General features: G+C 40.9%; 1 protein-coding gene across 10 annotated transcripts in view; it reads left to right on the top strand.

Annotated features, from left to right (window-relative positions):
• The window catches only part of LOC135227225 (Fc receptor-like protein 2), a 505,822-nt gene that overhangs the window by 17,386 nt on the left and 474,239 nt on the right, over nt 1-14,197 (top strand). For 6 of the 10 annotated variants that reach the window (XM_064283005.1, XM_064283006.1, XM_064283004.1 and 3 more), the window contains 5 exons: nt 255-515; nt 764-1,048; nt 1,921-2,205; nt 2,786-3,064; nt 3,516-3,632. In XM_064283005.1, the coding sequence (XP_064139075.1) occupies nt 255-515; nt 764-1,048; nt 1,921-2,205; nt 2,786-3,064; nt 3,516-3,632 (1,227 nt within the window). Of the gene's footprint in view, nt 1-254; nt 516-763; nt 1,049-1,920; nt 2,206-2,785; nt 3,065-3,515; nt 3,633-8,888; nt 10,409-10,902; nt 10,931-11,960; nt 12,110-12,356; nt 12,423-14,197 lie in introns of those variants that run through there. The other 4 variants (XM_064283014.1, XM_064283012.1, XM_064283016.1 and 1 more) reach the window with 4 other exon arrangements.

Below are 14,197 nucleotides of genomic sequence, written 5' to 3'. Positions count from 1 at the left end.
CTAAGGAAAGGAGATCTAGCAGAACATTCTTCCATCTATGTAAAAAGTTGCAGCTCCCTTGGCATCCTCCTTCCCCTTGGGAAAAATGGGGTATAGCCTTGAGTAACTAAGGCATGAGTTAGAACCTCTACCTTGTCTAAAGTTATAGAGACAATTCCTAACACCATCTCACTGCCCAACAGCAAGGGAGTAGGTCAGGCACTTGAGTTCTCTGCAGAAAAGGTAAATCCAATTTCTCTACCTCTCTCTTGCAGACTGGGTGACCCTTCTGGCCCCCTCTTCTGTCTTGGAAGGAGACAGTGTGGTTCTGAAATGCCAGGCAAAATGGACTGGAGGAATAAAAACTATGTCTTACCACAAGGATGGAAGACAGTTACTTTCGTCAAATAAAGTCTCAACCTTCTCTATCCAAAGTGCAGCTTTTAATGACAGTGGCCAGTACCACTGTGCCATTTCTGGAAAACTTCTTTGGAATCGGGAAACAACTTCAAAAGCAGTAAAGCTCAAAGTCCAAGGTAAAATCCTCACTCTTGTGTGAGCTGGGGCTGGGCAGGAGGCTGTGGCAGCAGAGCAGCGTGAATACCTGGCAGGGGAAAGCTTGTCGTGTGCCAAGCATGAGCTGGAATGCTTGTGGTTTGACCGTGCAAGGAAGATGTGTCTGGCTCTGAGTGTCCTGTTTGCTGGGGTTGCTTCTCACCAGGCGCTTTTCAGCAGGAACTCTGAATCTCACTGCTCTGGGTACTGTTGTGATCCTTCTCTCTAGAGCTGTTTCCACCTCCTGTGCTGACGGCCAGCTCCTCTCAGCCCACGGAGGGGACTCCAGTGACCCTGACCTGTGAGACCTGGCTCCCTCCTGAGAAATCAGGCACCGAGCTTCAATTCTGCTTCTTCAGAGAAGGCCAGGGCCTGGGGCCAGGCTGGAGCAAGTCCCCAGAGCTCCATATCCCTACTATATGGAGCCAAGACTCAGGGTCTTACTGGTGCGAGGCACAAACAGTGACTCCCAGGGTCAAAAAGCAGAGCCTCAAATCTCAGATTCATGTGCAGAGTAAGTATTGGTAGGGCTGAGCCTGCAAAGAAAAGAAAGGCGTGCTCTGGCTTCAGGGGGACTGCTAGTTCTTTTGTTTCTTTGTGCAAATCCTGTCCTTGTGTAAAGCAGGAACTAGGCTAGAGAAACTTTCCAATTTGCTCTTGACATCTCTGTTTGTAAGAATCAGGAATGGATTAAGCTCCCTATAATCTGTCTCTTCTTTATTAGTCAAATAATCAGACATTCATCGACCACTGACTGTGTGTGTGGCACTTAGCAGTGGGCCAGCGACTTTAAAAGCCAAGGTTGCTGCCTCCAAATGGCTGATCTGCTGGGATTGCAACACGTCTTGACTTATTAGAAGGCAATTTAGTGCTGCATTGTATGGGACTAAAGAAAGCCTCAGAAAAAGCAGAAGCTAGAGTGAATCTGAGTGGTCAGAGGATGCTTTGGGACAGAAGGGTTGCGATTTGGTTCAGGCCTTGAAATTGGAAACAAAGGAAGAATTGTCATTTAGATCGTTATTAGTGACAACGCCTTTTCTAAGGTAGGGCTGATGCTGCCAGTGTCCGTCTTCATTCTGTGTAAAGGACATCTACCTGCACGGTGGCTCAACCAAAAAGCGTTCCCTGCGTCATGGAGCAGATGGTTCATTACAAATTCTGTAGTGATTGCTGCCATGAAATTAGCCAGAATCAGGGTTGGGATATGCAAATATCTGTATCCACATTCTTCAAGGCTAAGTGTAATGGAGTCCATACATCTGAAGGCATGCTTATAATGGATTACATGTAAATCCCTATATTCCCAAGGGGATGGAATCTGTCTTTGTCCCGGTCTCAGGGTTTTCTATAGTCAGGGTTCTCACATGTTATCTTATACCCACTCAGGAGTACCCGTCGCTAACGTGAGCTTAGAAACCCAGCCCCCTGGCGGCCAGGTGATTGAAGGAGAGAAGTTGGTCCTCCTCTGCTCGGTGTCTGAGGGCACAGGAAACATCACATTCTCCTGGCACAGAGAGACCACAGAAACCAGTCTGGGAAACAAGACCCAGCGTTCCCTGTCAGCAGAGCTGGAGATCCTGGCTGTGAAGGACAGTGATGCTGGCAAGTATTACTGCAGAGCTGACAATGGTTACCGGCCCGTCCTGAGTGAGGTGAACATCACTGTGAGAAGTGAGTCCCACTTTCATTCGTCTCAGGTGGGAATTCCAAAACTGAAGTCATGGTACATAGGAGTCATGAGAAAATTCCAGGAGGCCCCAGGGATCAGTGCTGTGGAGAACAAATAGCAATTTGAGGATGGGTAACCCCAAAGGGTCCACAGTTCAAATCTGCCAGGTGCTCCTTGGAAACTCTGTGGGGCAGTTTCTACTCTGTCCTATAGGGTCGCTATGAGTCGGAATAGACTCGATGGAGCTGGGTTTGGTTTTTTTGGGGGGCGAGGGGAGGAGAACCCTTACAAGTTAAATTGCTGATGTCTTTCTTTTTGTGTAACATAAAGAAGTCTGGGCTGGCATAAGAAAAAAGTAACAAGAAATGACCATGCCCAAGCAGTAGCTCAGATTTGGTATTCCCCTAAGTTCCTGAATACAGCTTTGAGAAAATTACCTCTGATTATTCTAGGGGGCATGTGAGAATGGAAGTAATACAGCACGACAAAGGGCCAGGCCCTTTGCTAAGACTCCATCATGGGGGTTCGTAAGTTTACTGCAGCATCAAAAATCCTCTCTGACAGCCCCTTTTTCTCTGTTAGTTCCAGTGTCTCGCCCTGCCCTTACCATCAGGGTTTCTGGGGCCCCGGCTATGGTCGGGGACGTGGTGGAGCTTCACTGTGAGGTCCAGAGAGGCACTCACCCTATCCTGTACCAGTTCTATCAAAAGGATGTCATCCTGGGGAACAGCTCGGCATCCTTTGGAGGAGGAGCATCCTTCAACCTCTCTCTGACCTCAGAGCACTCTGAGAACTACTCTTGTGAGGCCGACAATGGCCTCAGGGCCCAGCGTAGTGAGGTGGTGACACTCAATGTCACAGGTAGGTTGGTGGTACTGGATGTAGGGGAATTATGATCAATATTATAATTAGCAAACTATCATTTTCCCACAAATTATAGTTCCAAATTCCACAAGCCTCTACCCTCTGGCTCTGCAGTGCTATTTTATGAGGCATCGCATCTCTTATGTGATTGACCTCTACATTCTTACACAACACAGCCAAATTCTTTATTGATAACTTTTACGGTTTCAGAAGATGAGTGGTGTCCTGTGTGATGTCTACTGCATGTGGAGAGGTAGAGAAGGCGACCTCAGTGTCTGGTTATCTTCTCCTCACACTAACCTGAAAATATGGACTATACTTAGTGGCTTCTTACACGAATTTCTATTTACTATTCCCACATCCCCTATAAGGATTCCAGGGTACAACATTTACCTTTAAAAGTTTACTCTTTACCCTCTGAGGCTGAGGCACTGGTTTCTTTCCTCAGGACCTGAGGGCTACAGAAAAGACCTTGTCATAGCCGGAACTCTCGGGGGACTCTTTGGTGTTCTTGGTTTTGTTGCTGTTGCCCTACCATTTTATTACTGGTACCAAGAGACATCAGGTTTGTATCTACTATTTGTTTTATTTCCTCTTTGTTGCTATGACCTTATCCATTACTGGTATAGATTGAATTTGCAAAGAAAACCTTCCAAAATCTGATAATTTCTTCCTATGTTTCACAATTCTACGACTTTCCACCTCCTGAGCGATGTTACAATACTACTAATTTTACAGTATGTATTTTCTCCTGCGTCTAGTGGCTTGAGATTAAAAGCCATTAACATATTCCTCCATGCTTGACTTTTAAATAAAAAGTCTAACTATTAAACATGAGTTAATAACTTTCAATAAGTATAACTAGCTTATATGCAATGGAATAAAATGTAACAAACCAAAAAACCAAACCTGTTGCCATCAAGTCCATTCTGACTCAGAGTGACCCTATAACAGAGTAAAACTGCCTCATAGGGTTTCCAACGAGTAGCTGGTAGATTTGAACTGTTGACCTTTTCAGTTAGCATCCAAATTCTTAACCACTGCATCACCAGGGTTCCCACATGTAACAAGAAGCTAGATTTAAAAGAATTAAAATAATTTTGCCATAAACGTTTTTCTTTTATTTACCTATTTCTTATTGGTTACTTTTCTCATGAGTCCTCTTTCAATTACTAGATCCAATATATGTATACATGGATTATAAATGTATAACTTACATATGTAATTTTAATTAATCCAAAAGATTCTGAGTATTATTAGCTCCTTCCTTTTAGTCTACATTTTAGTCAAAATTGCTGTTTAATGAGCCACCCCAAAGCTCAGTGGCCAAAGTCACTTAAACCATTTTTTCTTGTTCACACGTATGCAGTTGGTTGAGGACTGGCTGATCTAGCCCGGACTCGGCTGGGGAGTTTGGCTCCAAATTGCAGTCTGGCTGGGCTTACTTCCTATTGCAGATTGGTCTCAGGTCTTTCATCCTTCTTGAACTGCTGGGCTGGCTGGGTCATCATTTCCTTATAGCCATGGAAGACAGGAGTGAGAAAAATTGTCTGATATCTCTTAAAGCCTAGGCACAGAACTGGTATGTTGTCACATTGTCACCTCTGCCCAAATTCCGTTGCCTGAGACCAAAATGAATACATGAAGAAGCATACTCCACTAAATTAGTAATTTCTTTTATAAGGATCAGCACAAAGCAGGTTCTTATGAGACAGAGGTTAAAAGTTTTCCAAACCTCCAACTTCTCCAAACTATTGTACCACTCCATCGTCTCTAACATCAACTACTCCCTGTCCCCTCAGTACACTCCCTCCCATCTTTGGGTTACACAGGTATAACACTGGTAGGCTATCTCCACCACTAGGCAATATGGCCGTATTCACTGTCACCTCCAATTTTGCCAGATGGGGGAAAGGTACATCAGGCCCTTAGGAATTCTGGCACACAGGTCCAGGGGTATAGTTCGAGTCTCTTGCTTAGGGATCACTCCTGCTTTCAGCACCCACAGCTGCACTACTGGCCCTGGGACTGCAGTGTCTGGCAGGAAAAAAGCAATTTTAGGTGATGTAGGGAAGAACTGTACAGTAGCATCAGCATCCTCCTTGCCCCTGGTTAAGGTGAAACCCTGGTGGTGTAGTGGTTAAGTGCTACGGCTGCTAACCAAAGGGTCGGCAGTTCAAATCTGCCAGGTGCTCCTTGGAAACTCTATGGGGCAGTTCTACTCTGTCCTATAGGGTCACTATGAGTCGGAATCAACTCGACGGCACTGGGTTTGGTGTACCTTATTTGAATACTTTCACGCTTTCAAGTATTCCAGGCACCTTATTTGCCATTTTAGAAGGCTGTCCAGTTCCCTTGGTGGGCCACAGCACCTTATTTGCGTAGTCCCACCCAGTCATCTTGTGGGAGGCAGTAGACCACACGTGGCTAGAAAAAAAAAGAAGGGCCCTATTAAGTAATTCCCTGCGCTGCATTCACCTACAGCTGGAGAAACCACAAAGCCACACGGCTAATGCCAAGGATACAAGGAGTGGAGAAGAATGAGGGGCAAAAATTCAATGTGTCACACAAAGCTTTTAAAGTTGCTATTTCTGAATTTTTTTTAAAAACTTTTAATAGTTTTTGTATCCTTTCATGAGAGCTTTATTGCTGCTTAATGAATATAAATCTTTTTGGTTAGGAAAAACCTAACTGACCTCCATTCAAAGAAAATTTTAATCTTCATTTTTTATCATCATTCAAAAAAAAAAAAAAGAAGAAAGAAAGAAGGGAAAAGAAAAACAATGGAGCCACAATTTAAAGTATGAGGACTACATTGAAGAAAATCTTCCTAAAGCCAACCCATATGAAATATTTCTATTGCTATTATAAGTTAAATGTATGCTTCTTACTCATCATTTCAATTCTCTTTTTCTTATGTGCCTGCACTTGACACGTCATTAAAAATACTTCTGTGCTTTTTAACACATTTTATTGTCAAATACCTCACACATGCAGAAAAGCACAAAACAAAAATGCACAGCTCAGTGTTTTATCACTACCTCTATTCAAGAGAGCTTCAGGCAAAAAGCATTAAATATTTCATAATTTTGGGAACTCTGGCATTTTTTTTTTTTTTCTGGCGTCACAAACAGTTAAGTGCTCACCTGCTAACTGAAAGGTTGGCAGTTTCAACGCACCAGCCGCTCTGCAGGAGAAAGACCTCGTAATCTGCTATCGTAAAGATTATAGTCAAAAAAACCCTATGGGAGAGTTCTGCTCTGTCATATGGCGTCTCTATAAGTCATAACTCATAGCACTTCCTAGCAACACTATAGGACAGGGTAGAACTGCCCCCCACAGGGTTTCTAAGGCTGTAATCTGTATGGAAGCAGACTGCCACACATTTTCCCACAGAGTGGCTGGTGGGTTTGAACAGCTGACCTTCGGTTAGCAGCTGAGCACTTAACCACTGCACCAGCAGGGCTTGGGTCACTGTGAGTCCGAATCGACTCAATGGCAACAGGTTTGGGTTTCGGTGTGGATGAGTTGAAATTTGACTTCAAGTCAACTAACAGCAACAAAAACAAACCGTAAGATTTTGATAGATACTTTATCAGATGTTTTTGCTATTCTATTCCTGGTTTGCTAAGCAGTTTTACATGAGTGGGTGCTAAGTTTTATCAAATCCTTTTCTGAATCTATTAAGATGGTCATATGATTTTTCACCTTTTTTCTCCTAACGTGGTGAATTACATTGATTATCAAATATTGAGTTGATCTTATATCCCTAGAATAAACTAGGTTGTTTGTATTATATGGTATTATATAAGCATAGTTTCTGAGCTGGCCTCATAGACAGACACATTTAAATTGTTTTTCTGTTTCAGAATGTTATTTCTAAGTTCCTGTATCATATTGAAGGCCATAGGTAGAGTTTTTCACAGGGCTATCTAAAATCTCAGTTCTTTTCTCTTCCAAGAAAAACTCCTTCTTTCACCTAGGCTTTTAATAACTATTCTGAGAAATTTTGATAAAATTCAGTCTGTTTGAAAAGTACATTGGAAGAAGACATTTATTTTGATTAGTATGTTAAGGCTGTTAAAAGAGACAAATTATTCTAAACCTGTTCTCTAAAAGATCCTATAATGCATTCAAAAGAAAGGCTTATGAAAATATAATAATTTCCTACCTCCAGGTGGTATTATTAAATTAGCTTATATTTCTTTAAAGGACCTACTCTGACTAGTTTAATAATAAATAATCACTTATATAAATTGAATAGTCCTAATAGTCCCAGAGAAAACCCTGGTGGCATAGTGATTAAGTGCTTTGGCTGCTAACCAAAACATTGGCAGTTCAAATCCACTAGGAGCTCCTTGGAAACTCTATGGGGCAGCCACTCTGTCCTACAGGGTCTCTAGGAGTCAGAATCAACTCAACGGCAATGGTAACAGTCCCAGAAAACAATGAAAATGAAGTTGTTCTGAGAAAACTTTTTGTTTTGTGATATGTCAACTTCAAAACAGTTTCCAAGATCTTTATAAGTAACTTGGGAAACCCTGGTGGCGTAGTGGTTAAGTGCTACAGCTGCTAACCATAATGTCGGCAGTTCGAATCCACCAGGTGCTCCTTGGAAGCTCTAAGAGAGGGTTCTACTCTGTCCTATAGGGTCGCTATGAGTCGGAATCGACTCAACAACAGTGGGTTTGGTTTTGGTTTTTGGGCTAGCCTGAGTATATGGAATATATTCTAAAGTTTAAAAGATAGTAATGTTTGTCCTAAAATGATGTTGATACCAAGATGAGAAAGAGGAGAGCACAGAAAAAGAATTTGAATGAATATGGAAAGTAGTAGAAGGAAGAAGAAGGTTAAGTAGAAGTTTAGGATTTGATGGGTTTATTTACAGGATTGTTAAAATTTAGTTTTCTGTCAGTTAAATTTTTCTGTTACTGGGTTGTTCTTAATGAAAAGATGTAAAATGACAGAAGAAGGCTAAACTTATTGCCAAGAGAATACAAAGAAGACAAAGGAAAGAGTCAAAGGACCCCTCCCAGCAGAATAGAAATCTTGAGAAGGATATTAAAAAATAAGACGACTAAAGTAGACATTGATGGGGTTCCATTTACATATAAATGGACATAATGGGATGCCTGAAATGGTTGCTGAAATCTTAGCAGGACTAATGTTAGACTGGGAGGATATGAACAAAGTTGATAGGAGGAAGATGAAAGTTTTATTTTAAAAAATTGGGATATTTAATATGTTGTAAATCGCGTAAGAAATGTTATCAGGTCAGAAGATATACTTACATTTAGGTTGAATATTATTAATACATTTCAGAAATTGTATAAGTTCCTAGAGATTTGTCACTATTCTCTCTGTCCCTGGTATGTTCTAATGCTACTTTGCCTAACATTAAATATTCTTTGTATATCCTGACTATTCAGTAGTATGTCTTAAGATTATTACATGTTATATCTGAAACCCTTTTAAAAATTTTGAATTGACTTCATTTAGCTTTACATTAGCTATGTAATTAATTCCCATCAGGTTTTTTACTTTTAAGAATTATTATTATCGTAAGTCAACCACAGCCATTTTTGCTTGTCATCTGTAGGTAAGTTTTAATTTGCAAATTCATGGAAAACATTTGACCAAAATATTTCAGCAAAAATAGGCTATATTGGACTTATAAAAAGGACCATACCTAGTTCTTCTCAACAATCCCTGTGTCACAAAATTAGAAGTTAAACCTTAGATCCATTTGTCTAAGGCATCTCCTTAGACTTGTCAGCCCTTCGGTGACCTAAAAATTCTCTTTACACCCCTTCATGGCCAGAAGCAAATGACAGCAGAAGCAGACAGCTAATCCCAAGATCATGGAACAAGATATCATGCAAGTTACTAAGATTTGTGGACTTTGCTTAGTGATTGTAACTTTTCTTGTATTAATAACCTTACTATACTCCTGTGGTCTTATTTCTTAGAAATTCTCTCTAATATGAAAGTCCAAATAAACTTTTTTTCTGCTTAATTGCTAATGCTTCTCTTTATGCCTGAGTAAGTACTACAAGAGAAATAGGACAAAATATCATAAAAACTCACACACACACAAAAAAGCTTCTTAGCCTCATTCAATACCTCCTATACCTAATACTCCTTTTCTTGATATTTTTAACTGGTTACCTAATAGTATTGGCTCTTAGTTACATTTTTATTCCAGACTAGATTGATTATCTTAGTTATTGTAATCATTATTTTGGGGTTAATCAAATATTATATGAATTGTTTCTCTAACATTTGTAATCAGGACACTATTTCCCTGACAATGCATAGAATTATGTATTTTTAAAGAACCCCAGTTTACACCTTAAGTTAGTCTTTTAGACTCCAAATGTGGCCTTGCTGTACACATGTCCCAACCAGAGAATCACAGAAGCAGAGTGTCTAAGCTGTGGCATGGTGAAGAAATTAATAGCTGAATACTGGAAAATGAAAACTAGGTCTGAAATTTAATAAAACAACCTAAAAAATCCATGCAGAAGAAAGCACTCTTATAGTAGTGATCAAGGAATGTCTACAGAAATTCATGATCAGAAGGGAGGAGTGTATAAGAGCATTTTAAAACTGAGGTGTTTGGCTTGACTAAGGTTGCTGACACAGGTCTAAAATCAAATTCCCCTTTTCCCCAGATCCTTGCTCCTGCTTTCAGAATACGTGCACTCCTCTTCCTTCCGGGTGAATAATTATGTGGTTATGCTTGCTTAAATTTATGAAAAAAGTGTTCCAGGAACAGCATGACAAAAATGCTCTGTTCTCAGGAGAAAATGTTTATGCAGAATGTTATAGGGAGAACACTTACACAGGTTGTCCCCAGAAAGTCTGTGATGGAAATTAGATTGACTGACATTATGAGAAGTTTACTTGTGATATATACGTAACCCCCCACCCTCATATACAAAAATCCCCTTTCAGACTTTAGAGCATTTTCTTACTGAATGCTGTCTAATTTGTGAATTGTACATCTCTTAATAAAACTCTTCGCTTTTAACCTTAGCAGGTTCAGAGATTTTTTTTTTTCCCTTTAACAGTACTCAATGTTATTTTATCTTCACAAAAGGAAGTTCAAAGTTTTCTTTTCTTTTATATGTTTTGAAACAGTTTATATAGCAAAAAAATTGCCTATTCTTTCAAGGTTTTATGGAGCATTCCCGTTAAATGGTCTGTGCCTATTGTGCTTTTGGAGGGTTAGACCTTGGACAAATGTCTTTATTTATATTCTTGTAATTAATCTTGCAAAAGATGTTAATATTCAACAACATCCAGTTTTCCTTTACTTCTGGGGAAATGGGAATTTTGCATTTCCCTGACTCCTTGAAGTTATGTATGACCAGTGAAATGAGAGAAGTGGTGTGTGTCATTCCTGATGGGAGCTTTTAGGAGTCAAAGATTGACCTTCCATGCCCTAATTCCATGTGCCAGTTGATTGTGGAAACACATGCTGAGATGATAGCATATTAAACCGTAAAATATATCATATTTTACAATAATTAAAACATTGTTTTAGGTATGTGATTAGACAAGGAAAAAACAGAACAAAATAGAATATCCAGAAACCCAGGCAAATGTCTGTGAGGTTTGCCATTTGAAGTGACATTTCAAAGCACTGGGGAAAAAGGATGGATTATTCAACTGATAGTATTGGAATAAATAGCCATTTGGAAGAAATACAATTGAATTCCTATTCTATATCATGTATTTTCCAGGCTGATTATACACAGTTAAGTCATGCAAAAGCTTTGAGAGATAAAGCTCCCTCTGCTGAAATAAATGTTTCTTTATCTGCTTTTCAGGAGGAAGTTCTGCCTCTAATGTACCCAGGTGAGAACTCTTCCTATTCAAAATTGCAACTCTAGTGATCTCCTTACTTGCAGTTTTAAACACTTGTTATTACTCTGTTTGTACATAGATTTCAAGGCCATAATAATTCCTCAATTCTCTACTTCATTATATTTATGCTTCAGGGCATTGTCTGAGGATGGCCCACATGATCCTGGGTGTGTTCTTGGATAGAATTAGATATTTTAAAATTAATTTCCTAATTTGTATATTCAAGATTATTTTTTGGGTACCTGTAATGTATGAGTTCTTGTTAGATGTCAAAAGGATGAAATATGCATACTATGGAGTTTATTTCCTTCCTCAAGGGACATACTTTATTAAAGGAGACGTAAGACATGTACAGAGTATGAGAAAGAAAGAAAAAGTAGTGAGTAATATGCAGGTAAAGTCCTATGAGTGTTTATTAGAAGAAAAAAATTAACTCTGGGGTAATATCATTGTCTTATTTATGACTCTGGAAACCCTGGTGCGGTAGTGGGTAAGCACTACGGCTGCTAATCCAGAAGCTGGCAGTTCAAATCCACTAGGCACTCCTTGGAAACTCTACCGGGCAGTTCTACTCTGTCCTATAGGGTCACTATGAGTCAGAATCGACTTGACGGCAGTAGGTTTGGTTTTCTTCATAACATTTGAAAAGGACAAAGAGAAGAAATAGAAAATTTCTGCCAAACCAGTGTAGCTAACCTATTACAAAAATACTTTCTTCAACAACAATGAAACAAAGGCAATGAATATGAACTTAAAAAACAGCTATACTAGAAAAAAAAAATTGTGATTAAGTAATGTATCTCTGGCCCTGTCTCTGGAAGCTCACCTGCAGTGACAATCTGGTTTCATCTTGGGACACCTTGAGAGACCACACACAGATAGTCTATACAAAGGCCCATAATATCACCCAAGGACGGTGACACCTGCCTGGCTTCTTACACCCTCTCTCCCAAGATTCTCTCATTTCTTTTCTCACTCACTGTTCTTGGGATTATCATGTAGTCAGTTCATTTTCTCACAGAGGTCCTTCCAGCTCAGGCTCTCAAGAGTCCACCCATTCCAGCCCACTCCCAGCAGTGGGGGAGCTGCAGCCCCTGTATGCCAATTGTGAGACCATCTACTCCAACACACTCACAGTGACAGAGAAAGGGCAGCCAGACTATGCAAATGGTGAGTTTCTTCCTTGGAAGGGGCTCTGGGGCTGAACCAGGGAGGAAAGAGGGAGCGAGGGAAAAGACCATAAAGTTAATATGGCCTAGACTGTTTTCCTAGGTACCCAACCCTCAGGAGTACTAGTTAATTCCTCAGGATCATGTTGGGATTGGAAAGTTAATTAAGGAACAGGGGACTGGATAGACATGTTTAGAGTTTGAGCCACTGGCCATGACATCTGTGAACTCTTGTCTTCTCCTTCTAGATGGTGCTGCAGATAAGGATGTAGTTTATTCCCAGGTGTGGAGCATCCAACAGACAGAAGGCGCAGGTGAGAAACTGCAAAGTCGTTCTTGTCAGATGCCTCTTCCCACAGAAGTGGGGCTGTTTTGTGGTGCTGTGTGTGCAATAAAGACTTCATCACATCACTTGCCCTTGATGTGAAATCTGTGGGTCTAAATGGAAACAGGAGATTTCTAGAGGAAGGTTCTTGTAGAGAAGCTGAATTAGAAAAGAAAAAGAAAAAAAGGCAGATGGTCCATTGAGTCTCCATTTTTAAAAAAAAATTTTATTGTGCTTTAGGTGAAAGTTTACAGTGCAGGTTAGTTTTTCGTTCAAAAAACTTATACACAAATTGTTTTTGACATTGGTTGCAATCCCCGCATCGTGTCATCACTCTCCCTCTTTCCCTTTCCACCCCAGGTTCTCTGTGTCCGTTCATCCAGTTTTCCTGTCCTTTCTCACCCTCTCATCTTGCTTTTGGGCAGGTGTTGAGTCTTTATTTTGATGGGACTAGGCAATCAGGGAGAACCTGGGATACAAGACAAAATGAACAAAATCAGGCAAGAGAGAGAATATCTCCAGTTGAGGGAGGAGTGTTCAGCCAGGAGAAATTCCCTGAGTTGAAGAGGAACCTGACTTCTTGGAGTGTGATGGGAGGAGTCACTGAATGCATCTAGAGGCATCCAGAGGATTTTCACTTTGACATGTAACTTTGCAAGAACTGAGACAAAGGTTCTGTAGCAGTGAAGAGCCATGTCGTTGAAGTTGCTGCCCAGTAACCTTGAAGCTGCAACACGAATACCAGCCTTTTAATCTGTGCTCCCAGCTGCCTCCAATACAGCCAATAGCTGCTTGCAATTCAGCCAATTTCCTGGTCAATAGTCAGCCACCTACTCTCCTCTCAGTCTCTGTAGTTGGGTCCTCTGCCAGCTCTGCTCAGAGTTGTGCTGCTGCAGCTTTATGTATGAGTTGGTTACCCTGTTGCTCTCCTCTGTCTGCAGCTAGCCCAGCAGAATTGAAAGACACAATCAGCCCCACTGTGCCAGCAGATGCACATCTTCCAGGCCCTCTAGGTAGTGATCTGTAGTTAGGAAGAGGGTAGGAGATTTAGTCCTACTAAGCCCACCTAAGGGAGCCCTGCTGGAGCAGTGGTTAAAGTGCTCATCTTCCAATCGAAAGGTCGGTGGTTAGAGCCCACCAGCCACTCGGAGGGAGAAAGATGAGGTAGTCTACTTCTGAAAAGATTTACAGCCCTGAAAAACCTGAGGGCCAGTTCTATTCTGCCCTATAGGATTGCTGTGAGTAGAAATTGACTTAATGGCAGTGGGTAAATGCCCATCTAGAAAGAAGGGAGAAAGAAGCAGACATCACTGAGCAGCACCTACTGCCAGACTCATTCTGTGAGAATCCTGTGTGTGACTCAGGGTTTGTCCACCCTTGCCTGTGCCTCCAGTTTCCTTCTATATAGTAAGGTGAGCCACCCATGGATGGTGGTCTAAGGAACGTAAAGGAATGACAGGAAAGTGATCCCTGGAGAAATACTATATTGGTTAGAGGACCAATACTAAAAACTATTGTGTTGGTTAGAGAAGGCAAAAGAAAAAAAAAAAAGGGAAAATAATCCATGGAAACAGCATCAGAGAGAGGAAGGGCTTTATTAATAAGGGTTCATGGAGGTCTAAGAGGGTAGATGGAATCTTAGAGGAACTTCATGGTGAGCAGCATTAAAGGATGGATTTCACAGAAGAGCAACAGGAGAAGATGGAAATCTATATATTAAACATAATAGTTCTGTGCCCTAGGGAATAAAGTCTGGGAGTAGTG

The sequence above is a fragment of the Loxodonta africana genome, chromosome 3 (assembly GCF_030014295.1).
Source record: "Loxodonta africana isolate mLoxAfr1 chromosome 3, mLoxAfr1.hap2, whole genome shotgun sequence".
Classification (NCBI taxonomy): Eukaryota; Metazoa; Chordata; class Mammalia; order Proboscidea; family Elephantidae; genus Loxodonta; species Loxodonta africana.
This window is presented reverse-complemented; position numbering and strand designations above follow the sequence as displayed.